At 44.5% G+C, this 27,270-nt stretch overlaps 1 protein-coding gene and 1 non-coding gene across 3 annotated transcripts; one reads left to right on the forward strand and one right to left on the reverse strand.

Moving 5' to 3' along the window:
- Positions 1–10,850: 10,850 nt before the first annotated feature.
- Positions 10,851–18,254, forward strand: LOC124609516 (cuticle protein 21-like). 2 transcript variants are annotated; one of them, XM_047140079.1, is made up of 4 exons: positions 10,851–10,879; positions 13,956–14,076; positions 17,192–17,722; positions 18,033–18,254. In XM_047140079.1, the coding sequence occupies exons 1-4, from the start codon at positions 10,868–10,870 to the stop codon at positions 18,155–18,157; spliced, it is 789 nt and encodes a 262-aa protein (XP_046996035.1). In that variant the 5' UTR covers positions 10,851–10,867; the 3' UTR covers positions 18,158–18,254. The 2 variants fall into 2 exon arrangements, with proteins under 2 accessions (XP_046996035.1, XP_046996036.1); XM_047140080.1 differs by having other exon boundaries at positions 18,036–18,254.
- On the reverse strand, positions 16,719–16,795 carry Trnar-gcg. Its single transcript has one exon. It is a non-coding gene; the product is annotated as a tRNA-Arg (tRNA).
- Positions 18,255–27,270: the final 9,016 nt, after the last annotated feature.

The raw sequence follows: 27,270 nt of genomic DNA on the forward strand, positions 1-27,270 counted from the left end.
GCGGTTTTAGTTTGCAAAAGTTAGTGTTAACGTCTCGGAGAGCAATATGCCTCTCCACACGTAATTAGAATTACGGCCCTTGCAGAGAGTGACACAGTGGTGGATCGTCAACGTGGGACCCGTCAGAGTTGATCGCAGAGTTGAGTAGACTCTTTTTCTTTCTCGACGGATGACGTGAACGGATCCCACCATTTTATACCCAGCATTACTAATCAACTGCTGATGCAAATTTTTTTCTTATATCTTCTGAGAATACAATTCCAGTGGCTCAGCCATCGCTGCATCTGACTTAACAGTACTTTTGGTCTGCATTAGTTTCACAATCTCAAAAATATCAACTCTACTTAGTAAGCCTTATGGACACACTGCATTTAGTGATGGTGTAATACACACATCAAAAAAAGTTTTGCATCACCCCGGTTCCCAGAACTCCTGAAGATAGACGTTGACTATGGATATTGTACCACAGACACAGTCCCTTTGACTGTTCAGAGACGTCACTAAATCCGCCCAAAGATGTTAACAACCATGCATAGCAGCGCCTATTAGAAGGAGGCGAGAGGCGATCAGTTCCAGTCATTCCACCAGGAAGGAGGTACACGGCTCGTGTTGTCTGTAGTTCAACCATGCCTAGACAGTCAGTGCCGTGGTTCGATCGCGTCCACATTGTTATTTTATGACAGGAAGGGTTCTCAACAAGGGAAGTGTACAGGCATCTCGGAGTGAACCAAAGAGATGTTGTTCGGACATGGAGGAGATACAGAGAAAAAGGAACTGTCGATGACATGCCTCGCTCAGGCCGCCCGAGAGCTACTACTGCAGTGGATGACCACTGCCTACGGATTCTGGCTCGGAGGGATCCTGACAGCAACACCACCATGTTGAATAACACTTTCCGTGCAGCCACAGGACGTCATACTACGAGTCAAACTGTGCGCAATAGGCTGCATGATGCGCATCTTCACAGCGGAAGTCCATGGCGAGCTCCATCTTTGCAACCACGACACCATGCAGCGCGGTACAGATGGGCCCAACAACATGCCGAATGGACCTCCCAGGACTGGCATCACGTTCCTTTCACCGATGAGTGTCGCACATGCCTTCAACCAGACAATCGTCAGAGACGTGTTTGGAGGCAACCCGGTCAGGCTGAATGCCTTAGACACACTGTCTAGCGAGCGTAGCAAGGTGCAGGTTCCCTGCTGTTTTGGGATGGCATGTGGCCAACGTACTCCGCTGGTGGTTATGGAGGGCGCCGTAAGGGCTGTACGATACGTGAATGCGGTACTCCGACCTATAGTGCAACCATATCGGCAGCAAATTGTCGAGGCATTTGTCTTCATGGACGACAATTCGCACCACCATCGTGCACATCTTATGAATGACTTACTTCAAGATAACGACATCGCCAGCATGTTCTCCAAACATAAACCCTATCGAACATGCCTGGGATTGATTGAAAAGCGCTGTTTATGGACGACCCAATAACCACTCTGAGAGATCTACGCTGAACCGTCGTTGAGGAGTGGGACAATCTGAACGAAAAGTACCTTGATGAACTTGTGGATAGTATGCCACGACGAATACAGGCATACAAAATGCAAGAGGACGTGCTACCTGGTATTAGAGGTACCGAGGTGTACAGCAGTCTGGATCACCACCTCTGAAGGTCTCGCTAAATGGTGGTACAGCATGGAATGTGTGGTTTTCATGAGCAATAAAAAGGGCGGAAATAATGTTTATGTTGATCTCTATCCCAATTTTCTGTACAGGTTCCAGAACTCTCGGAAGATGCTAAGCTTTTTTTGTTATGTGTGTATTTGTACAGAATGAAGCTAAAAGTAGTTTTCCATTCTAAAGTTTGTAAAATGTCCATTTGCAGATCACAATTGCATGACTTTTTCAGCAATCTATTTAGTTTTATTTTACGGTATTTGTAGATGGAGGTAATGTGGAAGATAAAATAAAGCGACCTTTTTTTAAAAAAAATCCTGGCAGAAGATTCTTGAAAAAATGTTTGTTCTATGGTCAATTGGTAAAGCTGAGTCCGGAAATTGCTTTCATTTTGTTCTGTCAGTTCAGGATTTTTGATAAAATAGTGTCTCATATTATAAAATTTAAGTAACTGGAGGAGAAACATTATAACAAAATTTCATTCAAGGTCTATATTTTTATAAGTATTGTTTTATTTTTAGCCATGCACTAAAACTGCTACAAACAATAATAATAATGCACCTCTTCCCTGAATTATCTTTCTCGTCTTCGTCAGTCCACTCTGGTTTGTGTCCCATACAGATGAAAGGCGATCAGGAGTTTTCCAGATGAGCGTTTTGTAAGTGACCTCTTAGATGGATTAGACGTCACTTTGTTTCCTCCACTGAATCTCGGGCTGAAGACTTGGCATCCCCACAGCCAGATATGCAATATGTGACCAAAAGTACCTGAACATCCCTATGTAATGCAGAATTGACCACTAGATTTCACGACCCACTAGTATAATATTAGGCAGAGAGTGTTGTATTGCTAGTGGAGAAGAAGAAACAACAGAATGGGCCGGTAACGATAGCTCAGTGACTTCGAACATGGGCTTCTCATTGGGTGTCACCTGAGTGACACATCCACCAACCCTTCTAAGACTGTCCAAGTCGACTGTTGGTGGCGTGATTGTGGAGGAGAAATTTGAAGGAGCAACCGTAACTGAGTCGCGGCCAGGCAGGCCTCATATACTGCACGGACTGGGATCGTCGAGAATTACAGAGGGTGGTTGTAAAAATCACATGAAATGAGTGGAAGGAATCACTCGCGAGTTTAAAAAGGCTACCAGCAGTCCAGCAGGCACAATGACAGCATGTAGGGAATTAAAAAGAATGTGGGTACAGCGCTCAAGCAGCTCTTCATAAGCCACACGTGTCTATAGCCATTAAGCAACGCTTCAGGTGATGTAAAGCGCGACGCCATTGAGAATTCAGTGAGTGGAAACGAGTGACTGTGATGAATCATAGTGTACCCCGTTGCAATCAGAAGGTAGTGTTTGGTTTTGACGAATGTCAGATGAATCTTAAGTGCCATGTATAGTGCCAGTGGTGAAGTACAGAACGGATGGTTGCTGGGCTTGGGTGTGTTTGTCATGGTTAGGGTACAATTACTTTATTTCACCTAAGAAAACGCACAATGAAGAAGGATATGAAGACTTTTTAAGCACTGCGTACTGAATACAGTTGAGGAACGATTTGGAGACGATAGTTGTATCATCACAACAATGCATCTTGTATATTCGTGAATCACTGGTTTGTAGACAATAATAGTCCTTTGCTGCCCTACGTTGCGCGAGATTAGCCGAGCGGTCAGGGGCGCTGCAGTCATGGACTGTGCTGCTGGTCCAGGCGAAGATTCGAGTCCTCCCTCGGGCATGGGTGTGTGTGTATGTCCTTAGGATAATTTAGGTTAAGTAGCGTGTAAGCTTAGGGACTGATGACCTTAGCAGTAAGTCCCATAAGATTTCACACACATCTGAACATTTTTGACTGTCCTACCCAGAGATCCGACCTGAACCATATGGAAGACCTTTCCCGTCTATTTCACTCCAAACGCCAGCGTCCAACATCACTACCTTCTTTGGTTCTTGAGGATTAATGGGCTGCCATTCCTGCATAGGCATTCAGACTGTCCTGCCAGACGAAAAAACACTCGTCGACACTGTGGTGGATTCTTGGATTTACTTCTAGAGGAGGCCAAATGGATACTATAGCCCACAAAAAATATTAAATCACTTTATTATAATTTGAACAAGACGAAATATTTAACTATGAAACAGTTCATGCTCTCAAAACTGTCTAGATATATATGTTACTGTCACTGAACACAAACATATCACTTGTTACATTACAGAATAATAGTCTCTTCTCTCGATCTATAATTGAGTGTAAACTTTACCACATAGTTCTCTCTAATGTACGAATGTCGATCGCACGTATTAAATTATCATGCTGTCTACAGTAAAGAAAATTAAATATGGTTGTGCAACAAAGAAAAAATGAATAAGAATATAACTCACTAGTCTCTAAACACGGTGCGTCGGAAGTGGAACTCGAACCTGACGAAAGTATTACTGTGAGAGCAGGTTGTGAGTCGTGTTTGGACAGCTCAGTCTGTAGTACCCTTGACATCCATGACCGCGTCACGGTCCAGCACTCAATTCTAATCTGACAAAGTTTCAAATTAGCGCACACTCGGCTGCAGAGTGGAAATTCATTCTGAATAAGAATGGTTACGGCAATTAAAAATGTATCTTATCAATAACACATACACTATGTGATCGAAAGTATCCGCACACCCTCAGAAAACATACGTTTTTCATATTAAGTGCATTGTGTTGGTACCTACTGCCAGGTACTCGATTTCAGCGACCTCCGTAGACATCGTGAGAGAGCAGAATGGGGCGCTCCGCGGAACTCACGGAATTCGAACGTCGTCAGGTGATTGGGTGTCACTTGTATCATACGTCTGTACGCGAGATTTCCACATTGCTAAACATCCCTAGGTCCACTGTTTCCGATGTGATAGTGAAGTGGAAATCTGAAGGGACACGTACAGCACAAAAGCGTACAGGCCGACCTCAACTGTTGACAGACAGAGACCGCCGACAATTGAAGAGGGTCTTAATTTATAATAGGCAGACATCTATCCAGACCATCACACAGGAATCCAAACTGCATCAGGATCCACTTCAGGTACTATGACAGTTAGGCGGCAGGCGAGAAAACTTGGATTTCATGGTCGAGCGGCTGCTCATAAGCCACACATCAAGCCGATCAATGCCAAACGACGCCTCGCTTAGTATAAGGGACAGTGGGAAAACGTTGTGTGGAGTGGCGAATCGCGGTACACAGCGTGGCGGTCTGATAGCAGGGTGTGGATATGGCGAATGCCCGGTGAACGTCTTTAGTCAGCGTGTGTAGTGCCAACTGTAAAATTCGGAGGCGGTGGTTTTACGGTCTGGTCGTGTTTTTCATGGAGGGGACTTGCACCCGTTGTTGTTTTGCGTGGCAGTATCACAGCACAGGCCTACATCGATGTTTTGAGCACTTTCTTGCTTCCTACTGTTGAAGAGCGATTCGGGGATGTCGATTGCATCTTTCAACACGATCGCGCATCTGTTCATAATGCAGGGCCTGTGGCGGAATGGTTACACGACAATAACGTCCCTGTAATGGACTGGTCTGCACAGAGTTCTGACCTGAATCTTATGGAAGACCTTTGGGATGTTTTGGAACGCCGATTTCGTGCCAGGCCTCACTGACCAACAGCGATACCTCTCCTCAGTGCAGCACTCCGTGAAGAAAGGGCTGCCATTCCCCAAGAAACCTTCCAGCACCTGTGCGTGAGAGAGTGTAAGCTGTCATCAAGGCTAAGGATGAGCCAACACCATACTGAATTCCAGCTTTACCTATAGAGAGCGCCACGAACTTGTAGGTCACTTTCCGCCAGGTGTCCGAATATTTTGGTCACTTAGTGTAACAGGATTCATACACATTTTGAATAACAAGGTTGCGACTTAGGTTCTTTAGTATACACTAATGATTGTGGGTGAACTCACAATATTCAAGTAACTCCTACAGAGTTGGAAATAGTCAGAACATCACTCCCAATAAAATGTTTTTCAATAGATTTGTGAACTGGATTCAATAAGTAAAACAAAAAATCTAAACAATGACAATAAATGGGGGAAACTAGTCATGATGAAATTGGAGTATATTGTTACCGTAATAGGCCGTCACACAGATATCGCATGCAAACCAGTAGTGCTGCCATCCGCTTATTCCAACGTCAGATGTCATGTTTGTAACGATTCTCCTACGACTATCGTTAGCACTTTATTTTATCCCTCTTATAAAAAAGAGTTACGAGAATGTATGGAATAAACTCTAATACCAAAACAACGACTCTCCACGAAGGATTAACCTGATATTGAAAGTGATTCACAAATTCAGCAAGTCAATAACGCGTTGCTCTACCTCTGGCCCTTATGCGAGCAGTTACTTGGCACGTCATTGATTGATAGAGTTGTTGGATGTTTTCCTGGGGGGTATCGTGCGAAATTCTATCCATTTGCGCAAGTTCCCGGGCTAGTTGGAGGGCCCTGCCCATAATGCTCCAGACGTTCTCAGTTGGGGAAGGATCGGGCGGCCTTGCTGACCAAACTATGATTTGTTTTCTGCAAGCACGAAGACAACCAGTAGAAACCCTCGCCTTAGCTGGCGGGCATTATCTTGCAGAAAGGTAAGCGTAGAGTGGTTTGCCATGAAGGCCGACAAAACGGGGCGCGGAATGTCGTCGCCGTACCGCTGTCCTGTAAGGGTGCCACGAATGGAAAGCAAAGGAGTCCTGCTATTAAAAGAAATGTTGCCCGCAGGTAGGCTGGTAAACCAACGCTGTCCGGAGCGGCTCCGGTTACTTCTCCGCTGGACGTCGAGGCTTAACTGGAAGCGGGACTCAGCAGTGAAGACGATTCTACTCTAGTCAATGTGATTCTCGGCCGAATGTTTCCAACACCACTGCATAAGAGCTTATTTATCTGAGAAAACTTGAACTTTAGATTTTGCTAGGAAAGAAGTTGAACTAGAAAACGCGGTCAATCAAAATTAGGCTCAAACATTAACATTTCACTATAGTAAACCGTTGCGTGTGTACTGGTAGAGATGGAACCGAATAGTTTTAATAAATGACTGGCCACACGATTGTTCTGTCGTCCAGTCGGCTTTCTCAGTCGAATGAAACAACCGAATGAAGCTAGTTTCTGGTTCCACGTCATCTATATGAAACTCTTCGTGTCTGAGCAGTTTAACTTCGTGTGAGACAGCCGATTAACATTATTCTCTCACTATTAAGTCTGTTGTACAAATTTTTTCACTGTTTATCCAGGTTTGAGTGATTTCATACTTTTTCAGCCTTTTTGGTTGCACATCTTTTGTGCTTCTCGCATTAAATATGGATTTTTTCTTTCACTTTAAACAGCGAATACTTTATGCTACATTATATATTTATGTTTAAATACATGAACAATTACTTTTTGATTTAAATTTAGTGAAGCTCTGTACGTCACTTCCCGTTGGTTCGCACGCAACACCGTCAATTCTGTTATTCTTTGACATTTTCGGCAGGGAGAGATATGCGATCTGTTATTTTAAAACAAGTGTGAATAAAAATCCTACACAAAGATCGCAAATTTTCTTTACTGATTACCGCTTCGGCTCATTACCAAGCCATCTTTAGATCAATCTAAAAGGTTGTTTAATGTGTGACATTGCACATCATCGTATTTTCTAGAGCTAAGTCGCCCTAGTTAAATAAAAAATCCGAAAGTGAAAATCTAGTTGGCTGCATAAATTGACAACGTTCATAACTAAGCAAGTGTTGTTACAGGGTCCATTTTGGCACACATGTGTACCAACGATCGATAGAAATTATACTTATATCGCCCATTTCTAACATTCACATCAGACAAAGAAGCCAGTGTCGGAATCCATTAAATTACCCGGTAAAACACGCACTCTTTCGACAGTCTGAATTTGAAGGGATACAAAGACGTGTGTTTAGATTTTGAACAAGGCACATTGTTTTAAACCTAACTCAGTTAGATTGTCTGTGCATAACGGTATGATGCAAATGCCTGAGTTATAATGAATCGCATGTTAACTCTTTTCTAAATTAATTTTAATTACTTCGCAGTGGGTGTTTTAATGATTTGTATTAAAACTCTTCCACGAATATGCCCGGAAATGCCACCACCCTTAGTTTAAAATTTTGTGGATCATTTATATTCGAAATGGGTTAAGGAAAGCCCTGGTTAAACGTTTTACTATGCTGCAATGCAAACGTTAGCAGAATATAGTGCAAAGACAATCAAAAATTGAAGTTACAGCACAGTTGGCAAAAAAAAAAGAAACAAAAACCTTTTAATCCTATTATCGAACAAGGTCTATTACACGTGAAACAAACCATTTACTTTTTCTACTGGGAACAAGACCGACCATCTAATTGGCTACAAATATGAATAGTGAAAAAGTTAACCGTTGCTCATCACATTCAATATTTGAAAGAGAGCCTTGAACAGGCTGGCGGAACAGCATTGCTGAAATGACTTACCCAGACAAATTTATAGCTAATCACACACGTAAGTATAACAAAAGGAAACAATCACATAATTCTCCCACTCCTTGTCCCACCGTGGTCATACCCTAAGAAGCCGGGAATTTTCTGTGTTTGAAAGATTGTATCATATTTAATTCTTTCAGTTTAATATCATAACGAAGTATGACCATGATCGTGCTCTTAACTGATTACTGTGGTGGTGGGGAACCATGTTTTCAAGAGCTCTTGTCTGATCAACGAATGGAGGAGAAAGGACGATGGCCAGAGGGGGTGTTGAACCGTGGTCCTCCAGGGCCACCTCGCTCGTTGTGATCAAGGTCGTTGATCTACATCAACTGAATGTTCTGCCGCCAGTGGAGGAGCATTGGACAAACATTCTGTCATCTGGCTGGCATAGTGCTGAAATCAAGGTGTCTAGCTTCTCTAATCATTCACCCAAGGATTCATTGATGCACACAGATTTATGCAGGAACAAGTCGCTTGTAGGATGATATTTTCATTCTGCAGCGGAGTGTACGCTGATACTTCCTGGCAGATTAAAACTGTGTGCCGGACCGAGACTCGAACTCGGGACCTTTGCCTTTCGCGGGCAAGTGCTCTACCATCTGAGCTACCCAAGCACGACTCACGCCCCGTCCTCACAGCTTTACTTCTGCCAGTACCTCGTCTCCTACTTTCCAAACTTCACAGAAGCTCTCCTGCGAATCTTGCGGAACTAGCACTCCTGGAAGAAAGGGTATTACGGAGACATGGCTTAGCCACAGCCTGGGGGATGTTTCGGTCCGGCACACAGTTTTAATCTGCCAGGAAGTTTCAAGTCGCTTGTAAATTGGACGCTATCAGATAAAATACTCACAGGTGTGAGTCTGTCGGGAAAGTACACACTGAAGAGCCAAAGAAAATGGTACACGTGCCTAATATCGTGTAGGGCCCCCGTGAGCCCGCAGAAGTGCCGCAACGCGACGTGGCATGGACTCGACTATTGTCTGAAGTAGTGCTGGAGGGAACTGACACCATGCATCCTGCAGGGCTCTCCATAAATACGTAGGAGTATGAGGGGGTGGAGATCTCCTCTGAACAGCACATTGCAAGGCATCCAAGATATGCTCAATAATGTTCATGTCTAGTTTGGTGGTCAGCGGAAGCATTTAAACTCAGAAGAGTATTCCTGGAGCCTTTCTGTAGCAATTCTAGACGTGTGGGATGTCGCATTGTCTAGCTGGAATTGCCCAAGTCCGGCGGAATGCACAATGGACATGAATGGATGCAGGTAATCAGGATGCTTACATACGTGTCACCTGTCACCCTATGGCATGATGATTCCATTGGTTTATGAGGTTGTTTCTGTACCCGTACACGTCATCCACTCGATACAATTTGAAAGCCGGCCGTGGTGGCCGAGCGGTTCTAGGCGCTACAGTCTGGAACCGCGCGACCGCTACGGTCGCAGGTTCGAATCCTGCCTTGGGCATGGATGTATGTGATGTCCTTAGGATAGTTAGGTTTAAGTAGTTCTAAGTTCTAGGGGACTGATGACCTTAGAAGTTAAGTCCCATAGTGCTCAGAGCCATTTGAACAATTTGAAACGAGACTCGTCCGACCAGGCAACGTGTTTTCAGTCTTCAACAGCCCAACGTCGGTGTTGGCGGGCCCAGGCGAGGCGAAAAGCTTTGTGTCGTGCAGTCAGCCCATACCAATGCTGTTTCCTTGAATGGTTCTCACGTTGACGGTTGTTGATGGCACAGCATTGAAATATGCAGCAATTTGCTGAAGAATTGCACTTCTGTCTCGTTGAACGATTCTCTTCAGTCGTAGTTGGTCTCGTTCTTGCAGAATCTTTTACCAGCCGCAGTGGTGTCGGAAATTTGACGTTTTACCGGATTCCTGACATTCACGGCACACTCGTGAAATGTTCGTACGGGAAAATCCTCGCTTCATCGCTACCTCGGAGATGCTGTGTCCCATCGCTCGTGCGCCGACTATAACGCCACGTTCAAACTCACTTAAATCTTGATAACCTGTCACTGTAGCCGCAGTAACCGATGTAGCAACTGCGCCAGACACTTGTTGTCTTATATAGGCGTTGCCGAACGCAACCCCGTGTCATGCCTGTTTACATACCTTTGTATTTGAATACACATGCCTATAACAGTTTATTTGGGTCCTCATTGTAATACTGCTAGTGGTTTAAGCTGAATGCTTAAATCCTTCAAAGTTCTTCGAAAGATTCTGCTAAACTGTATTTGAGTTTTTTTTTATCGGCGTTGCATTTATGTCGTCAGATTTAACATTACCACGTACAGCAATGTAGTAGCAACACCAGCTCTCCTGAACCTGCCACTAGCACGGTGTTCGGAACAGCGAAATATAAACTGGCTGCACGATCTGCGAGCCCAGAATTAATGCCATCTGTGTTTTGTCCGTACTGCAAAGAATTATCGATAATTTCGCAGGAAGGTAAACGCTGCGGTTCTCCCTTTTCGGCGTTGCTAACCAGAGTGTTAGGGAGGGTCACATGCGAAGGCCACGGGAGAGACTTCCAGAGGTAGCAGGCGTGGCGAACCAGATTCCCCTGGTTGCGTCACCGGTGCTCGCTCTGCCAGTCAGGGATGTCCTTAGCGCCTCCAGCGGGGATGGAGGGGCAGCGGACCACTATAAATGGACCGGGTAACCACCAGTTGGTCAGTCGTCGACAAGCCTCTCTAATAACACAGTCATGGCTCTCCAGGTAAGGTGGCCAGCGGCAAGGCTAGGAAACCTGAAGACTGCTGCAACAAAATTTCCATTAAGTATGTAGAGTATACCTACAGGAATTCTCAAATTGGTGGCAAAAGCAGTAATTTACCTCTACGTTAATTAAGAGAGACACTCAATCGTAGTAAACAGCCCACTTCACCTAAAGAAAATGCCCAATAGTACGTTTCACCTTTTAATATTTTTAATTATTGTGAATGTAGTAATTATGGAAAGGTCCTATGAGACTCTGCGTTCCGTAGTGGACCTTTCATACTACCAAACTTATTGCTTATGACTCCTTAACTAGCTTCATTCCCGCTATTATTTTTCGGTTTAATCACGTCTACGGCGTTGTTACCTTTTTCAATTTCCCAGGCCATACTTCTTTCATACATATGACACTTCATTATATTACCAAGTCTGTTGTCATTGAAGACCTCTTCCCAAAAACGTACACTGTATATTACACTTCTGGGGCAGCATCAGTGAGTATGATTACTAAAGACAGGATTGTGCTTGCTTTTCACGCTATGAAGTTTCATCGCAGTTTTTTCCTTCACTGTCAACCACATAGCTTAGAGTCGGCCACATCAGATATTATTTCTCTCTCTTGCTTCCTTTTAGCCACGTCGTCTCCGTACAGTTTTTACGCTTTTCTTCTTTTATGTGTTGCGACGTCATTACAGTGAGGAAAAACGGTGATCCAGAAAATGTTGGTTTTTGGTTCTCTTTAACGTACGTTTTCAAGCAACCGCTGAAGATAAAGAAAGCTGAAATCAGCTGTTTACATCCTTGAGCTTTCGCTGCTATTCTGAGTCAGCTGTTCTCCTTGTCCATGCGCTTTAGCTCTTGTTCTGCCTATTGTAACTATTTCGAAGTTCTGCGAGGCTAAAAAGTAAGTACCGTGAGCAGCAAACTACCATATCCGGTGCTCATTTTACGATGTTCTTTATCTCATCCTTTATAAGAGTCATTACTGACTGGTACCGCAGGTTTGCACTTTTTGCCTTATTTTGGTCAAGATTTAAAACATGCCTTTCTTCTTTAACGTCTACTTTAGTAACTATGTATTCAGCGTGTACCTCTTATTCAGTGGACTTCACTTCGATTCCTGATACTGACAAGGATTTTTCGTTGATGAAGGGAAAAGAATGAGAAGCGTTCATCATCACCAGGATAATTGAAGGGGGAGTAGCGGCTCTAGTTTTCAAAACTTAGTGTTAACATCTCGGAGACCAGTATGCCCCTCTACGCATTCTTAGAATTACGGCCCTTGCAGAGAGTGACGCAGTGGTGGGTCGTCAATGAGGGACAATGTTGTGAGAGCTGATCGCGTAGTTGAGTTGGCTCTTTTTCTCATATTAGCAAGAACCTTTTCAGATCCACAGACGACGTAAATGGATTTTACGATTTCATATCCTCCATTATCGATCAACTCCTGGAAAACTTTTGTAATATCTTCCGAGAACACCAACCATCGCTGCATCTAACTTGACTATAGTTTTGTAAAACGTCCATCTGAAGGTAACAGCTGTACGATTTCTCAGCAACCTGGTTACTTTTATTTTACGATCTTTGCGGCTGGAGATAATATTGAAGGTAAAACAAAGCAACTTTTCTATACAAAAAAATTCTGAAGGAGTAATTCTGAAAGAAAAGCTTGTTCTAGGGTCAATTGGTAAAGGTGAGTTCGAGAATTACTTTCATTTCATTCTATCATGTCAGGATATTTGACAAAATAGGCTCTCATATTATAAAATTTAGGTAATTGAAGGAGAAATATTAATAAAATTTCAATCAAGGTCTGTATTATTATAACCGTTGTTTCATTTTTTGCCATGTACTAAAACTACTAAAACAGTTGCTATACAAACGTTATGAGAAGTATTCTGATACATTTCATTTTCAAACTTTCACTTCTTTAACAAGTTTCTTGTGGTGGCCATTCTCGCAGTATCTGTATATAAATTACAATATTTCAAAGGAAAATAGACGTCTGCATGCTGCACATTGTTTTCTTTATTTTAGGGGGTGTATCCAGACGCGTTTCGCCTTAGTTGCAAGGCATCTTCAGTGGATGTCCTGAAATACAAGTCGATTTTTTCTTTTGCACGTACAGTTTATCGTTTTCACGTATAGGTTATAGATTTAAAACAGTTCCCAGAGGTATTTAAAGTAATATGGAGAAGTATTTACTTTTTGATTTCTTCACAGAAACATCATCTTTATTGTCCCTCTTCATCAACCAGCAATAGTCGGCCACCATACTTTTAATTCCATCGTCCTTATGACCTTTCCTCTAGCCCCTTAAAGTCCTGGTGGCAGCGTTCTAGTTGTTCTTTACTATAATGTCCAAGATTTTCTGGGAAGTGGTCAATATGTGAGTATAGGAATTAGTCTTTTGCACTTGTGTTACGAACTAACTTCTTGAAATATTCCAACATGTTCTCGACAGTTTCCTTGTAATTTGGATGTTTTGTAGTCCGAAGAAATTTTTCAGTAACAGACTTGAGGCATTCCATGCATCTTCTTCTATAAAATTCATTAAATTCTCAGGTACATGATCATTCATCAGTTTGTGAACTTGAGGATGAACAAAAATTCTAGCATCAAATTTCGTACAAAGGTAATTAAAGCAGAATCTATCTCGTGGAAGAACTTGCACACACTTCTTTATCAAACTCAGTTTGATGTGTGGTCATAGAAGTAATATTTTTAATGGGTTACAAGTATCTCACACAAGAATTCATTAAAGCGAGGCAAAAATTATCTCCAATTTAGTCAAACATTTCCACTCCACTGTGTTTTACTTTCTCAGGTTCTCTCTCACACAGAAAGATGACGGTATTTTAGTGATCCTAGTTTACCGTCCTAATAAAATACCTATAACTCAGAATAAAATAAACTTTATTTGATTATTACATCTGCATATGATAGGACGCTGAGAACAGCTTTGAAATAAGCATAAAAAGTTAAGTATACATATTTCTTTTCAGCTATCTAATATCGTGCAGATTGGTGTTGTCTGCGAATCTCGTCGCTGTGAAACACTGCGTTGTGTTTTGCAGGTGCTGCTGTGCGCATGCGCGCTGCTGGGAGCGGCCAGCGCCGGCTACCTGGGCGCGCCCGCCGTCTCCTACTCGGCGGCGCCAGCGCTGCGGGGAGCGGCTCTGGGTCTGGGACTCGTAGGTACGGCTGTCACACTATTGGCTTCAAAACCCGAGTCTCCACAGCTGTAAACCGAGGCATCCCCTTCAAAGTTGCCATTCCATCGAAGAAACAATACTACACCACTAGCCATTACAATTGCTAAACCAAGAAGAAATGCAGATGATAAACGGGTATTCATTGGACAAATATATTATACTAGAACTGGTATGTGTTTACATTATCACGCAATTTGGGTGAATAGATCCTGAGAAAATAGAACCCAGAACAACCACCTCTGCCGGCCGCGGTGGTCTCGCGGTTCTAGGCGCGCAGTCCGGAACCGTGCGACTGCTACGGTCGCAGGTTCGAATCCTGCCTCGGGCATGGATGTGTGTGATGTCCTTAGGTTAGTTAGGTTTAAGTAGTTCTAAGTTCTAGGGGACTGATAACCACAGCAGTTGAGTCCCATAGTGCTCAGAGCCATTTGAACCATTTTTGAACAACCACCTCTGGCCGTAATAACGGCCTTGATACGCCTGGGCATTGAGTCAAACACGATACCACAGCTCATCAGGAGTAGTGACTGGCGTATTGTGACGAGCCAGTTGCTCGGCTACCATCGACCAGACGTTTTCAATTGGTGAGAGACCTGGACAATGTGCTGGCCAGTGAAGCGTTCGAACATTTTCTGTACCCAGAAAGGCCCGTACAGGACCTGCAACATGCGATCGTGCACGGTTTCGCAGGGATCGAATGAAGGGTAGAGCCACGGTTCGTAACACATCTGAAATGAAACGTCCACTGTTCAAAGTGTCGTCAATGTGAACAATAAGTGACAGAGACGTGTAACCAATGCCACCTCATACCACCACGCCGGGTGATATGCAAGTATGGCGATGATGAATACACGATTCCAATGTGCTTTCACTGCGATGTCGCCAAACACGGATGCGACCATCATGATGCTGTAAACAGAAGATGGATTCATCCGAAAAAATGACGTTTTGCCATTCGTGCACCCAAGTTCGTCATTGAGTACACCATCGCAGGCGCTCCTGCCTGTGATGCAGCGTCAAGGGTAACCGCAGCCATGGTCTCCGAGCTGATTGTCCATGCTGCTGCAAACGTCGTCGAACTGTTCGTGCAGATGGTTGTTGTCCTGCAAACTTCCCCATCTGTTGACTCAGTGATCGAGACGCGGCTGCACGATACGTTACAGCCATGCGGATAAGATGCCTGTCATCTCGACTGTTAGTGATACGAGGCCTTTGGGATCCAGCACGGCATTCAGTATTACCGTCCTGAACCCACAGATTCTATATTTTGCTAACAGTCATTGGATCTCGACCAATGTGAACATCAATGTCGCAGTACAATAAACCGCAATCGAGATAGGCTACAATCCGACATTTATCAAAGTCGGAAACGTGATGGTACGCATTTGTCCTCCTTACACGAAGCATCACAACAACGTTTCACCAGGCAACGCCGGTCAACTGCTGTTTGTGTATGAGAAATCGGTTGGAAACTTTCGTCATGTCAGCACGTCGTAGGTGTCGCCACCGGCGCCAACCTTGTGTAATGCTCTGAAAAGCTAATCATTTGCATATCACAGCATCTTCTTCCTGTCGGTTAAATTCCGCGTCTGTAGCACGACATCTTCGTGGTGTAGCAAATTTAATGGCCAGTAGTGTATAATAACATAAAAACTACTGGGCTGTAAAGAATTCCTTACACTAGTTCACAATCAATTGTAGCACTATTGGACGTGGAATGTGAAATTCGCAGTATGAAATCAAGGAACGTCGAAAATATTCTCTAGTTTTATGCTCAGCTCTACAATCGTTTGATATGTTCTAACCGTAAAGATGTGTCCTTACTCGCTTTCGTCTTTGGCACGATATAAGGATGTCAAATTTCTTTCTGTACTCCGATCTCATGGAAATGGTTTACAGTTCTCTTCATTCGGCAAAATATGCTTACCATTTTTTGGTATCTATAGGAAAATACCAACGCTGTATGATCGGAAGAATATGTAAATTGACTTGAATAGTATTATCATGTACTACTTTGGTTAGCAGTGACTTAGTGATTAACTACTGTACGATAAACAGTGAAAGGACTATGTAGTATGAGAGAATAACAACTGGGATAAACTTCTGGAGCCTATCACACTGTTTTAATACTCATCGGTAATGTTATGAGACAATATGGAATTGAAAAGCTCCGAAGATCTTGTTACTGTTTTGACTATTAATACTGCTATTACAGGATATGTTATTAATTACACATCTATGTTACGTTAGGCCTGCTGGTTTGAAGCCGAAAGGTTGTGGGCTCGAATCCTACTCAGATCTTTAAATGTTCCGTTAGCCTTTAACACAGTTTTCACAATTCACTGATGTGAAGAGTCACCATGAATGACATGTGGTTTGGTTTCCACATTTTCTCCGAAAGGATTACCAGGTTGGGTTAGGGAAACATGTATGCAAAATTGGTTCCAATTGAAACAGATATTTCAGTCTCTTGAACTACAGGAAATATTATTATTTAATTTGTAGGACCATTTGGTCTCTTGATAAAGCACGTCATGAAACTAATAAATGTTAATGTATCTCGAATGAAATTTTCACTCTACAGCGGAGTGTGCGCTGATTTGAAACTTCCTGGCAGATTAAAACTGCGTGCTGGACCGAGACTCGAACTCGGGACCTTTGCCTTTCGCAGGCAAATGCTCTACCAACTGAGCTACCCAAGCACGACTCACGTCCCGTCCTCACAGTTTTACTTCTGCCAGTACCTCGTCTCCAACCTTCCAAACTTTACAGAAGCTCTCCTGCGAACCTTGCAGAACTAGCACTCCTGAAAGAAAGGATATTGCGGAGACATGGCTTAGCCACAGCCTGGGGCATGTTTCTAGAATGAAATTTTCACTCTACAGCGGAGTGTGCGCTGATATGAAACTTCCTGGTAGATTAAAAGCTGTGAGGACGGGGCGTGAATCGTGCTTGGGTAGCTCAGTTGGTAGAGCACTTGCCCGCGAAAGGCCAAGGTCCCGAGTTCGAATCTCGGTCCAGCACACAGTTTTAATCTGCCAGGAAGTTTCAAATGTTAATGTAATATACAGTCCTCAAATTCGTTACACTTCCCACAGGTGCTCCAGTTGGAGCTGCTGCTAGCACTGCTGCAACTGCGGCAGCTGCAGCAGCTGCCGCTAGACTGGCTGCCGCCAGGCTTCCAACTGCTGGTCTGCCGGCCTATGCCGGAGTCGCTCCTGGCTACGCTGGTGTAGCTCCAGGCTACGCTGGAGTCGCCCCTGGCTACGGCGGTCTGGCCGCTGCACGCTACGGCGGTCTGGGCCGCCTGGCCGGTGGGCTGCCCGCCGAGCTGGCTGACCCGTACTACGACCCCAACCCGCAGTACAGCTTCAGCTACAGTGTCAGTGACGCCCTGACCGGCGACGCCAAGCAGCAGCAGGAGAGCCGCAGCGGCGACGTGGTCGAGGGCAGCTACAGCCTGGTCGAGCCCGACGGCAGCGTCCGCACTGTGGACTACACGGCCGCCCCTGGCGTCGGTTTTAACGCCGTGGTCTCCAAGAGCGCCGCTCCTCCTGGATCGCCTGCTGCTGCCGCTGCAGCCACTGCGGCCGCCGCTGCCGCCGCCTCCGCTCGGGCTGCTCTTGCTGGTAAGTCCCAACCTCAGCATTTGAGTCCAATCAAAATACATGTGTGGCTGCACTGCAAGAACAGGGAAATAGTAACGTCGAGTTCATCAGAGACAGTATGTAGTTTCGTTGAGCATTAGCATTTTTGTTAGGAAACACAAAATCTACGCCGAGTTTCTTAGATATTGGCTGTTGACAGTTGGAGCAACAGTGATCCATATCTCTCTAAACCAATTACAGCTTTTCAGCAGGCTATGATATGTCATTATCTGATATCAACATTCTGTCATGTTTGAGCTGCATACTTGCTGACATGACTTATTACTTCCAGCAGGTGCAGTACCAGGTGTTGGAGGCTACCCACTGTCCCCAGCAGCTGCTGCTGGAGTGTATGGCGCGCCCCTCAAGACTGCACATGCTGCTCTCGCCACACCACACGCCAAGGTCCACTACTGATTATCCTACCGGCTAAATCTCTCTGTAAATACGATTGACAATCATGTACAATGAAAATACCACAAAAATGTGAATAAAATGTGTTTATAGTGTTTTATATTTTGTCTTGTCTCATATCATCTGTTTCTGCCCAATGGAGAACACTTACAAAATAATGTTTTTCTTCCATACTTGTTGCCTTACCCACAAAAGAATTGTAGAAGTTACGAGTCCCGGTACATAAGAGCAAGTTATACATGTTCATTTGAAAATCTACGATTTCTTCCTGCGGGCCACTAGTGATGTAGAGAAGAAAAACTAAAACTAAAAGCTCCGTCCGAACAGGTCTCGGAAGACCCAATGGTACTGACCGACCGCTGTGTCATCCTCAACCCACAGGCGTCACTGGATGCAGATGTGGAGAGGCCTTTGGCCAGCACACTGCTCTCCAAGTTGTAGTCAGTTTTCGTGACCAGAACCGCTATTTCTCAGTCCAACATCTCCTCAGTTTTCCTCACAAGGTTTGAGTGCACCCCACTTGCCAACAGAGCTCGGCAGACTGAGCTGTCACCCATCTGAGTGCTAGCCAAGCCCAACAGTGCTTAACTTCAGTGATCTGACGGGAACCAGTGTTACCACTGTGGCAATGCCGTTAGGAGAGAGGAAAAAGACCGGTGTAATAGTTCTTAAAGCTAATCTAATAAACATGGAACTAATATTTTGTGTTGTCATAGAACTTACTATCGAAATGCCATGAATACAAATTCCAGCTATTTCTCATCAAAGTTTCGTATGAACCCGTCGAAATGCCATGAATACAAATTCCAGCTATATCTCATCAAAGTTTCGTATGAACACACTATTTTTACAAAGTGATATCTTTTCTATAGAAAAATGATGTTTTAACAGTAGAGCTACATCAGTTTAACGATAATTTTTGTGTCATTCTGTTAGTCACTGAGCAAGGTGACCCAATGGTCAACAGACCAGTGTCTTATTTCGGAAGGGGCCGTGTTTTGAAACTATGTCAGCCCATGGCAATTTTATTTTTACAGTTTTACTTAATTCAACGAACGACTCAGTTGATCAGTGGATTGTTTTTACAAGTTATGCTACAAACTTCCACACAAATAATTTTTCCTTCGATTGAATCTTCGACATAGCCTCATAACAAGAACCTACATGGCTATACTCTCTCCCTGTGCAATATACTCTTTTAACCGCAAATATACACATTGTTTCAGTTAAGTACAACAGCTTTATTACTTTCTTCTGTACAATTTTACCTCACATCTGTTCCTCAAGCATAGTTTTGCAAATTTCTGGCAGTAATTGCTCCATGAACAACCCATCGTTTCGCAACTGTTGCTTGTAGCACGTCATTTAATACCACTCTATCTAGTGTACTCGCATGGGACTGCAACTTAACATCGCCAATAACTTAAAAATTGCATTTAGTACAATACTGTCAGTCAATTTTTTACAACATTGTTCCGTCTTGTTTTGAGATACGTTTTCAAAAGCTCAAATAGTCACTTATTTCTATAGCTTACAGTCATCAATGAAGCTCAAAAACTGTAAGACGGCTACTTTTTTTATGAGCAAGTCTCTGTGATACGTTAGTACTTAATCCAAAACCAAAGACCAGTCTCTCTCTTTCTTTGAGCAAACGGATGTGTAAGGATCCCCCTGTTACAATTGGTAGTAAACCAATACTAAAGATTGAAAATCGATTTCTGTCTCTGGTGGTAACAGATTGCACTCACCGTATGACTGCTCAGCAGAACCCGTTCATAAATGTTATGTATGTGTCGTATAATGAATGAAGTGATGTAACTTCCTGTGTCTTATATCACATAAATATTCAGATAACACAGGCTTTGAATCGTGAGTCGCATAACGAGTTGTGAATGTAGAAGTTATTCACTGTGGGCGCTTTACTGCCCTGACAGTGTTTTCGAGACAAACGTTGGGGCTAAAGTTTACTCTCCGGCACGGAATTTTATTCATTTCTCGCAGACTGCATTGCGTAACACATTACTTTCAGCACGTAACAGATGATGAAATGTGTCTTTCCTTTCCATCTAGGGCAGGTATCAAGAATTCGTCCGCGAGATGGAGCGAGTGGCGTTGGCCACAGAGGCAGGCGCATTACCTGCCCAGGGAAGCAACTGTGTGACTATTAATGTCCATGGTCGCGGCAGCAGCATAAATTTTACTTGAAAAGCGACAGAAAGTCGTGGGAAGAATACACTGATCATGATCTGATAGTTAAAGAACTCACTGCAAGGATCAGAGACAGTAGTGCCTGTTAAGAATCACACTTACAAAATCGCGACATACACTGAAAAAGAAAACTAGTCAGTACTCATTGCCTTTCTTCCAAAGATCAGCACACACTCCACTGCAGTGTCAAAATGTGTTCTGCGTATTAATCGTTATTGATTTTTAACCATGCTCTGCCAACTCATTTCTCAGTTACTTTCTTACATGAATGAGACTTTCACAGTACTGTATGCGTATCTGTTAGTTCAGCATTCAGAAAAGAATCTCTCTGAAAACACCATTTATTCTTCTGATAAGGAAGTCAACGTTTTCTTTTTTTTTTTACACCAGGTGGCGATGTCCAAATACTGCGATGTTTCGTCGACTGACAGTTATCAGAAATCACCTACGTAAGCTGTACACAGAGAAAGGGCTCCATAAATAACGCATTGGTTCAGCACTGGTCCTTATGAAACCAGTTATTCCGCTTGTCATCGATTCATAGAGTTGTTGGATGTTCTTCTGGGTGATATCTTCAGAAATTCTGTCCAATTGGTATGTTTGATAGTCAAAGTCCCGAGTTGGTTTGAGGGCCCTTCCCATAAAGGGCAACAAAATGGGGCGTAGAATACCGTCGACACTCCGCTGTGCTGTAAGGGCGCCGCAGATGATAACCAAAGGGGTCCTGCTATGAAATGAAAAGGCACCCCAGACCACCACACCTGGTTGTTGGGCCTTATGGCGGGTGACAGCCAGGTTGGTATCTCACCGACGTCCAGGGGGTCTCCACATATGTCTTCGATGGTCATCGGCGCTCCGTTAGAAGCAGATCTACTCATTGAAGGCAATTCACCTCCATTCAATGAGATTCCAGGCTGAATGTGTCCCACATTACGGCAAACTGGCTTGTTCGTGTACAGAGGTCAATGGTAATCGGCGTAAAGGGCACTGTGATCTCAGCACGTGGGATCGACGATAGTGATGAATCCGGAGATCTGAGCGCCTCTCTGACGATGACACGGTCGTCAAGTTCCCTCGTCCCTCTCGGCAGACTGCTTCCTTTTGGATACTGTGTTCGTCCATGGTTCACCCATTTCTGCCATCATCGTCGAATAGTGGCATCCGTCCTCGATAAATGTCGAACGATCCGCCTATTTCTCCAACCGGCTTCTTTGAGCCCAACTACAAGTTCTCTCTCAAATGATGACGTCTGCGTATACTGTACATGCGCCTGTCTGTGAAGCATGGTTACTGTCTGCGTACACGGAATGAAATTTGCAAAGGCTTTATGCCAAGGTATCGCCATGTCCCTGTTTACTATTCTTGCCAGGTGTGTGGAGAAACTGTGCTGCACTGTCACACATTGATTCATCGGCCTCAAAAGTGTACACTTTTGCATTTTTCGTTGGTACTTGTGCGAATATCAATTTGTGGCCAGTTTTCATAACTTCGTGGTGCATCGTTTTTCTTGTCTTACAGTGTATATCATGAGTAGCAGGATGCAGTCACAAGTATGTCGCACCAGATATCCACGCCCAACTCACGTAATTTCGTTAAACAGCGGGCCGCTGACTTGTGTACGCGGTGATGGCGCCTGATAGCGACCCAGATGGGTTCCATTGGATTTACATCAAGCGAACATAGTGGCCAAGACATCAACATGAGTACATTACCATGCTCCTCAAGCCAATTTAGCGACGTTCTGGCTTTCAGACAGGGACAATTATCCTGCTGGAACATGACATCGCCGGCGGGGAAGACATCAAGCATGTAGGGGTGCAGGATATCCACAGCTGTCAGCGCGCGCGTCTTCGATCCATGCGACTGCAGCAGAATGTCTCACAAAGCACAACTGCTCACACTAGCCTGCATGCTTCGCCCTGTGCACACTTAGTACCACCGCTCACCTCGACGTCGACGTTTGTGGAGACGACCATCGACCTGGTGTAGCAAAAACGTGTTTCATCCGTCGCGGCGATACGTTTCTATTGATCCACGGTCCAATCTCGACGATCCCGCTGCCACTGCAATCGTAATTGACGATGTCGTTGAGTCAACATGTGAACACGGGGAGTCGACTGTGTGCAGCCCCAAGTTCAACGACGTAAGATGAACAGTGTGCTCCGACACATCTGTGCACCAGCACTGAGCTCTTTCGGCATAGGTGCCACAGATCGCCACCTGTCCTGCTTTACAGAGCAGACGAGCCTCCAAAGTCCACGTTCCGTGAAGAGCCGTGGACCCCAACCACTTACCGCCCAGTGGTAGCTTCAGTGTCCATCTATCATTTCCCATAGACGCTCCCTACACCGTGACGAGGACATTCGACCAGGTACGCCGTTTTCGAGATACCTGTTCACATGCGCTGGGTAATACTAATATCACCTTTGTCAAAGTCCCTAATGTCAGTAGATTTTTCCCATTTGAGGTCCGTGTTGTCTCTAGAACGGACCACCATCAGTCTTTGATCCACTTATATGCCTTCCTTAACGTGTCACGCTCCTACAACGTCACCAGCCGACATCCAACCTCGCGATGAGCGGTGGTCACACTGATTTTATGACGACGTCATGTAGTACCCCGAAGCGCTGGGAGAGAAAACTACGCGTTCTGGACTGTGTGTGTAGCGACAGTAGGGCGACAGTGCTCTGGCAGCCATGGGGCATCGGGACGCCAGTGCTGCTGTTCGTCATATGAAGCTAAGCTCTGTAACGCCAGTCTTACCTTTACATAGCTGACTGACTGACGTAATATTATTATGGTGCACAACACCAAGATTTTATTACGATTGATATTGATCTTATAATTAAATGTTTTCCTGAGACATTCAAGTCTCTTTTTATTATCTACGATAATGGTCGAAACAGACGAAATGAATTAAAATTTGCGCTGCGGCCGGGACTCGAATACGGGTCTTCTTGCTTGCTAGGGAGAAATTGTGTAATTGTTAGCATTTCTGCCTAGTACGCAAGAAGACCCGGGTTAGAGTCCCGGCCCAAGCACGTATTTTAATTCATTTCGTCTGCTTCGATCAATATCGCTTAATATTGAGTTTGAATTTAACTGAAACATTTACAACATAGATTTGGAGAACAAGGCACACTGCGTGTAAAATTGGTTTGAAGAATACGTGTACAGTTTTTCCTTGGTAGTTTGAATCTAGATGTGCGATAGTAAGAACTGTGATCATTGGTTTGAAGAATAATTTGCATTGCATAATATTTACGTAACTGAAGGTTATAGTCGTTCCCTGAAATTTATAAATATTCTGAGACTACAAGAACTTTATATTTTGCATATGGAAGAAGGTGAGCTGGAAAACGCAGTCAAGTCAAAATACAGAATCAAGTACTAACATTTCAAAGTAATTAACCGTTGAACTTGTACAGGGGACTTAATATTAAGCCAGTATTTCGGATGTTCTCACCTGATCTAAAGTGTTTAACAATTTCAGGAGTGCTCATGGTTAGGAGTGTGTGAACGAATAGGCAGTTTTAAAAACATTCTGGATCACATCCCGGTAGGAGAAACGCTTCAAGTTTCAGACCAGCGACTGGTGCTGTGAGAATGAGAGATGTCGCTTAAGGTGTGTAGGCGTCATTTACGTCAGTAACTGCGTTGCAGATCCACTGGCAGTATAGAGGCAGGCCAAAATTTACAAATATTTGCTTTGGCTTTCTTATCGCCGGATACCTAGCACATCGCTTGCCGACAAACCAGAAACTGTTATTAACACTGTATATAATGTACTGCTGCTCAACATACATGGACTCACTATTAACTGTAATTGATATATGCTGAACTATTTGTGGAGGTTAACAGAGGTAGTATGCCGTAGAAAGATTTTTCCGCACAACACCAGGAGACGCCCTCATGGTGATATTAGGGGTGCAGACCTCTGACTGGAAGAGCACAGAGAGAAGGTCCGTTATATTTTATTTATTGATTCATTTGTCCTGGCGAGATTAGGGCCATCAGGTCCTCTGTTACATCTAACAAGGCATTCTACATGTTTTGCATTGCATTAATTACTACAAACATGTAATAATACAGCACCAACAGTTAGAATTCATTATGGCCTAAATAGCTGAGAAAAAGACGGTTTATATTAGATCATAACAGTACTACAGTAAAGACACCCACTAACGGGAATGGACATGACATTAGAGGTGAGAAAAGTGAGAAAGAGGAATACGATAAAACAAAAATTATTAAGATAGGCGAAAATGAAGTGAGATTACTGCTTGAGAAATGAAAGGAGAATAAAACGTAGCTGGAAAAAGACAGAGCATTTGCTTCAATGTTTTCTAGAGGGAAAATCTGTACACGTTCATTCTTAGGAAAAAGTGATGAGCGTGACAGAAGGCCTTACAGGCAACAGGGGATTCAATTGTGCACAGAGTGCAAGGTAACTTTTTCCAAAGTCGTAAAAAACTGACAGAGAAGAAATTGGTGAATGTTTCCGTTTTATGGATGTACACGGCTGGGATGCTAGATAAGGGAGACTTGTTATCCACCGAACAGGTTGGCGCAGTGGTTTTCTGTGATTTCCCTTAATCGTTCCACGCCAATGTCGAAATGGTTCCTTTCGAAAGGCAAGGCCGATTTCTTTCTTCATCCTTCCAACATTCCCAGCCTCTATTCCGTCTCTAATGATCTCGATGTTGTCAGGACATTAAACCCTAATTTTTCTTCCTTCCTTACCTTATGTTTATATTATGGTAAGATACTATGGTTAATCTCTGCTGCAGTGTGCTGAAGTGTATGCGCACTCAGGAGCAGATAAAGGGCGGTCAAACAGTTTCCGTTTTAGGGCGTTGCTGCAGCATACACACAACGCAGCGCTACTCCGTTGCGAGTATCTAAGTACCGACATGTAGGCAAGGTAGTAGTGTGGTATTAATGTCTTTGCGATGTGCGTGCCGTATATACGGAAACATAAACTGTGGCGACGTTATTACCAAATGCAACCAAACAGGACCAAAGTACTGTTGTTCTTTTCTTGGCTGCCGAAGGACAAACATCCGTATATATACATCGAAGAATGAAGTATGTGTATGGGACAGCATGTCTGTCGAAAATCACCGTTGTGGAATTGTGTACCAGTGGGTGATGCTGGTTCTCGTTAATGCAAATGTCGTAACGCAGAAGTTTCGTCAACTCAAGTGGGAAATACTCGAGAACCTGCCTTATACTCCTGATCCCTCCTCATGCGGTAATCACGCCTTTCGTCCCTTAAAAAAAACCTTGAATGGTCGACGATTCCTGTCGGACGAGTATGTGCAGCAGTTACTTTCTGTCTTCTTCACACAGCAGGACACTGTACTGTACCAGACGGGTAACCTCAGCCTGGTGCTCGTGCCTCACGGCGATCTGACTGACAGGAATATCGATTCTGTAATGTACAGCCTTCGCCCCTAATAGATACAGTGTATGGTAGTTACGGAACTTGTCTGACCGCAACATTCATAACTGGGTGTATGGTGCACTGGCATGGACAAACAGATATATGTTGTAGATATAGCACACGCAACCTTAGTTTTAGCCGTCTAGCGTTCTCACTACTCGTTGGAGTGCATCTCGATAGGAGAGGTTCGGTAGAAAAAGTGATTTCACAAGTTTACGTTTCACACCATTTGGAAATACACTCCTGGAAATTGAAATAAGAACACCGTGAATTCATTGTCCCAGGAAGGGGAAACTTTATTGACACATTCCTGGGGTCAGATACATCACATGATCACACTGACAGAACCACAGGCACGTAGACACAGGCAACAGAGCATGCACAATGTCGGCACTAGTACAGTGTATATCCACCTTTCGCAGCAATGCAGGCTGCTATTCTCCAATGGAGACGATCGTAGAGATGCTGGATGTAGTCCTGTGGAACGGCTTGCCATGCCATTTCCACCTGGCGCCTCAGTTGGACCAGCGTTCGTGCTGGACGTGCAGACCGCGTGAGACGACGCTTCATCCAGTCCCAAACATGCTTAATGGGGGACAGATCCGGAGATCTTGCTGGCCAGGGTAGTTGACTTAACCTTCTAGAGCACGTTGGGTGGCACGGGATACATGCGGACGTGCATTGTCCTGTTGGAACAGCAAGTTCCCTTGCCGGTCTAGGAATGGTATAACGATGGGTTCGATGACGGTTTGGATGTACCGTGCACTATTCAGAGTCCCCTCGACGATCACCAGTGGTGTACGGCCAGTGTAGGAGATCGCTCCCCACACCATGATGCCGGGTGTTGGCCCTGTGTGCCTCGGTCGTATGCAGTCCTGATTGTGGCGCTCACCTGCACGGCGCCAAACACGCATACGACCATCATTGGCACCAAGGCAGAAGCGACTTTCATCGCTGAAGACGACACGTCTCCATTCGTCCCTCCATTCACGCCTGTCGCGACACCACTGGAGGCGGGCTGCACGATGTTGGGGCGTGAGCGGAAGACGGCCTAACGGTGCGCGGGACCGTAGCCCAGCTTCATGGAGACGGTTGCGAATGGTCCTCGCCGATACCCCAGGAGCAACAGTGTCCCTAATTTGCTGGGAAGTGGCGGTGCGGTCCCCTACGGCACTGCGTAGGATCCTACGGTCTTGGCGTGCATCCGTGCGTCGCTGCGGTCCGGTCCCTGGTCGACGGGCACGTGCACCTTCCGCCGACCACTGGCGACAACATCGATGTACTGTGGAGACCTCACGCCCCACGTGTTGAGCAATTCGGTGGTACGTCCACCCGGCCTCCCGCTTGCCCACTATACGCCCTCGCTCAAAGTCCGTCAACTGCACATACGGTTCACGTCCACGCTGTCGCGGAATGCTACCAGTGTTAAAGACTGCGATGGAGCTCCGTATGCCACGGCAAA

This window comes from Schistocerca americana, chromosome 1 (genome assembly GCF_021461395.2).
Source record: "Schistocerca americana isolate TAMUIC-IGC-003095 chromosome 1, iqSchAmer2.1, whole genome shotgun sequence".
Taxonomy (NCBI): Eukaryota; Metazoa; Arthropoda; class Insecta; order Orthoptera; family Acrididae; genus Schistocerca; species Schistocerca americana.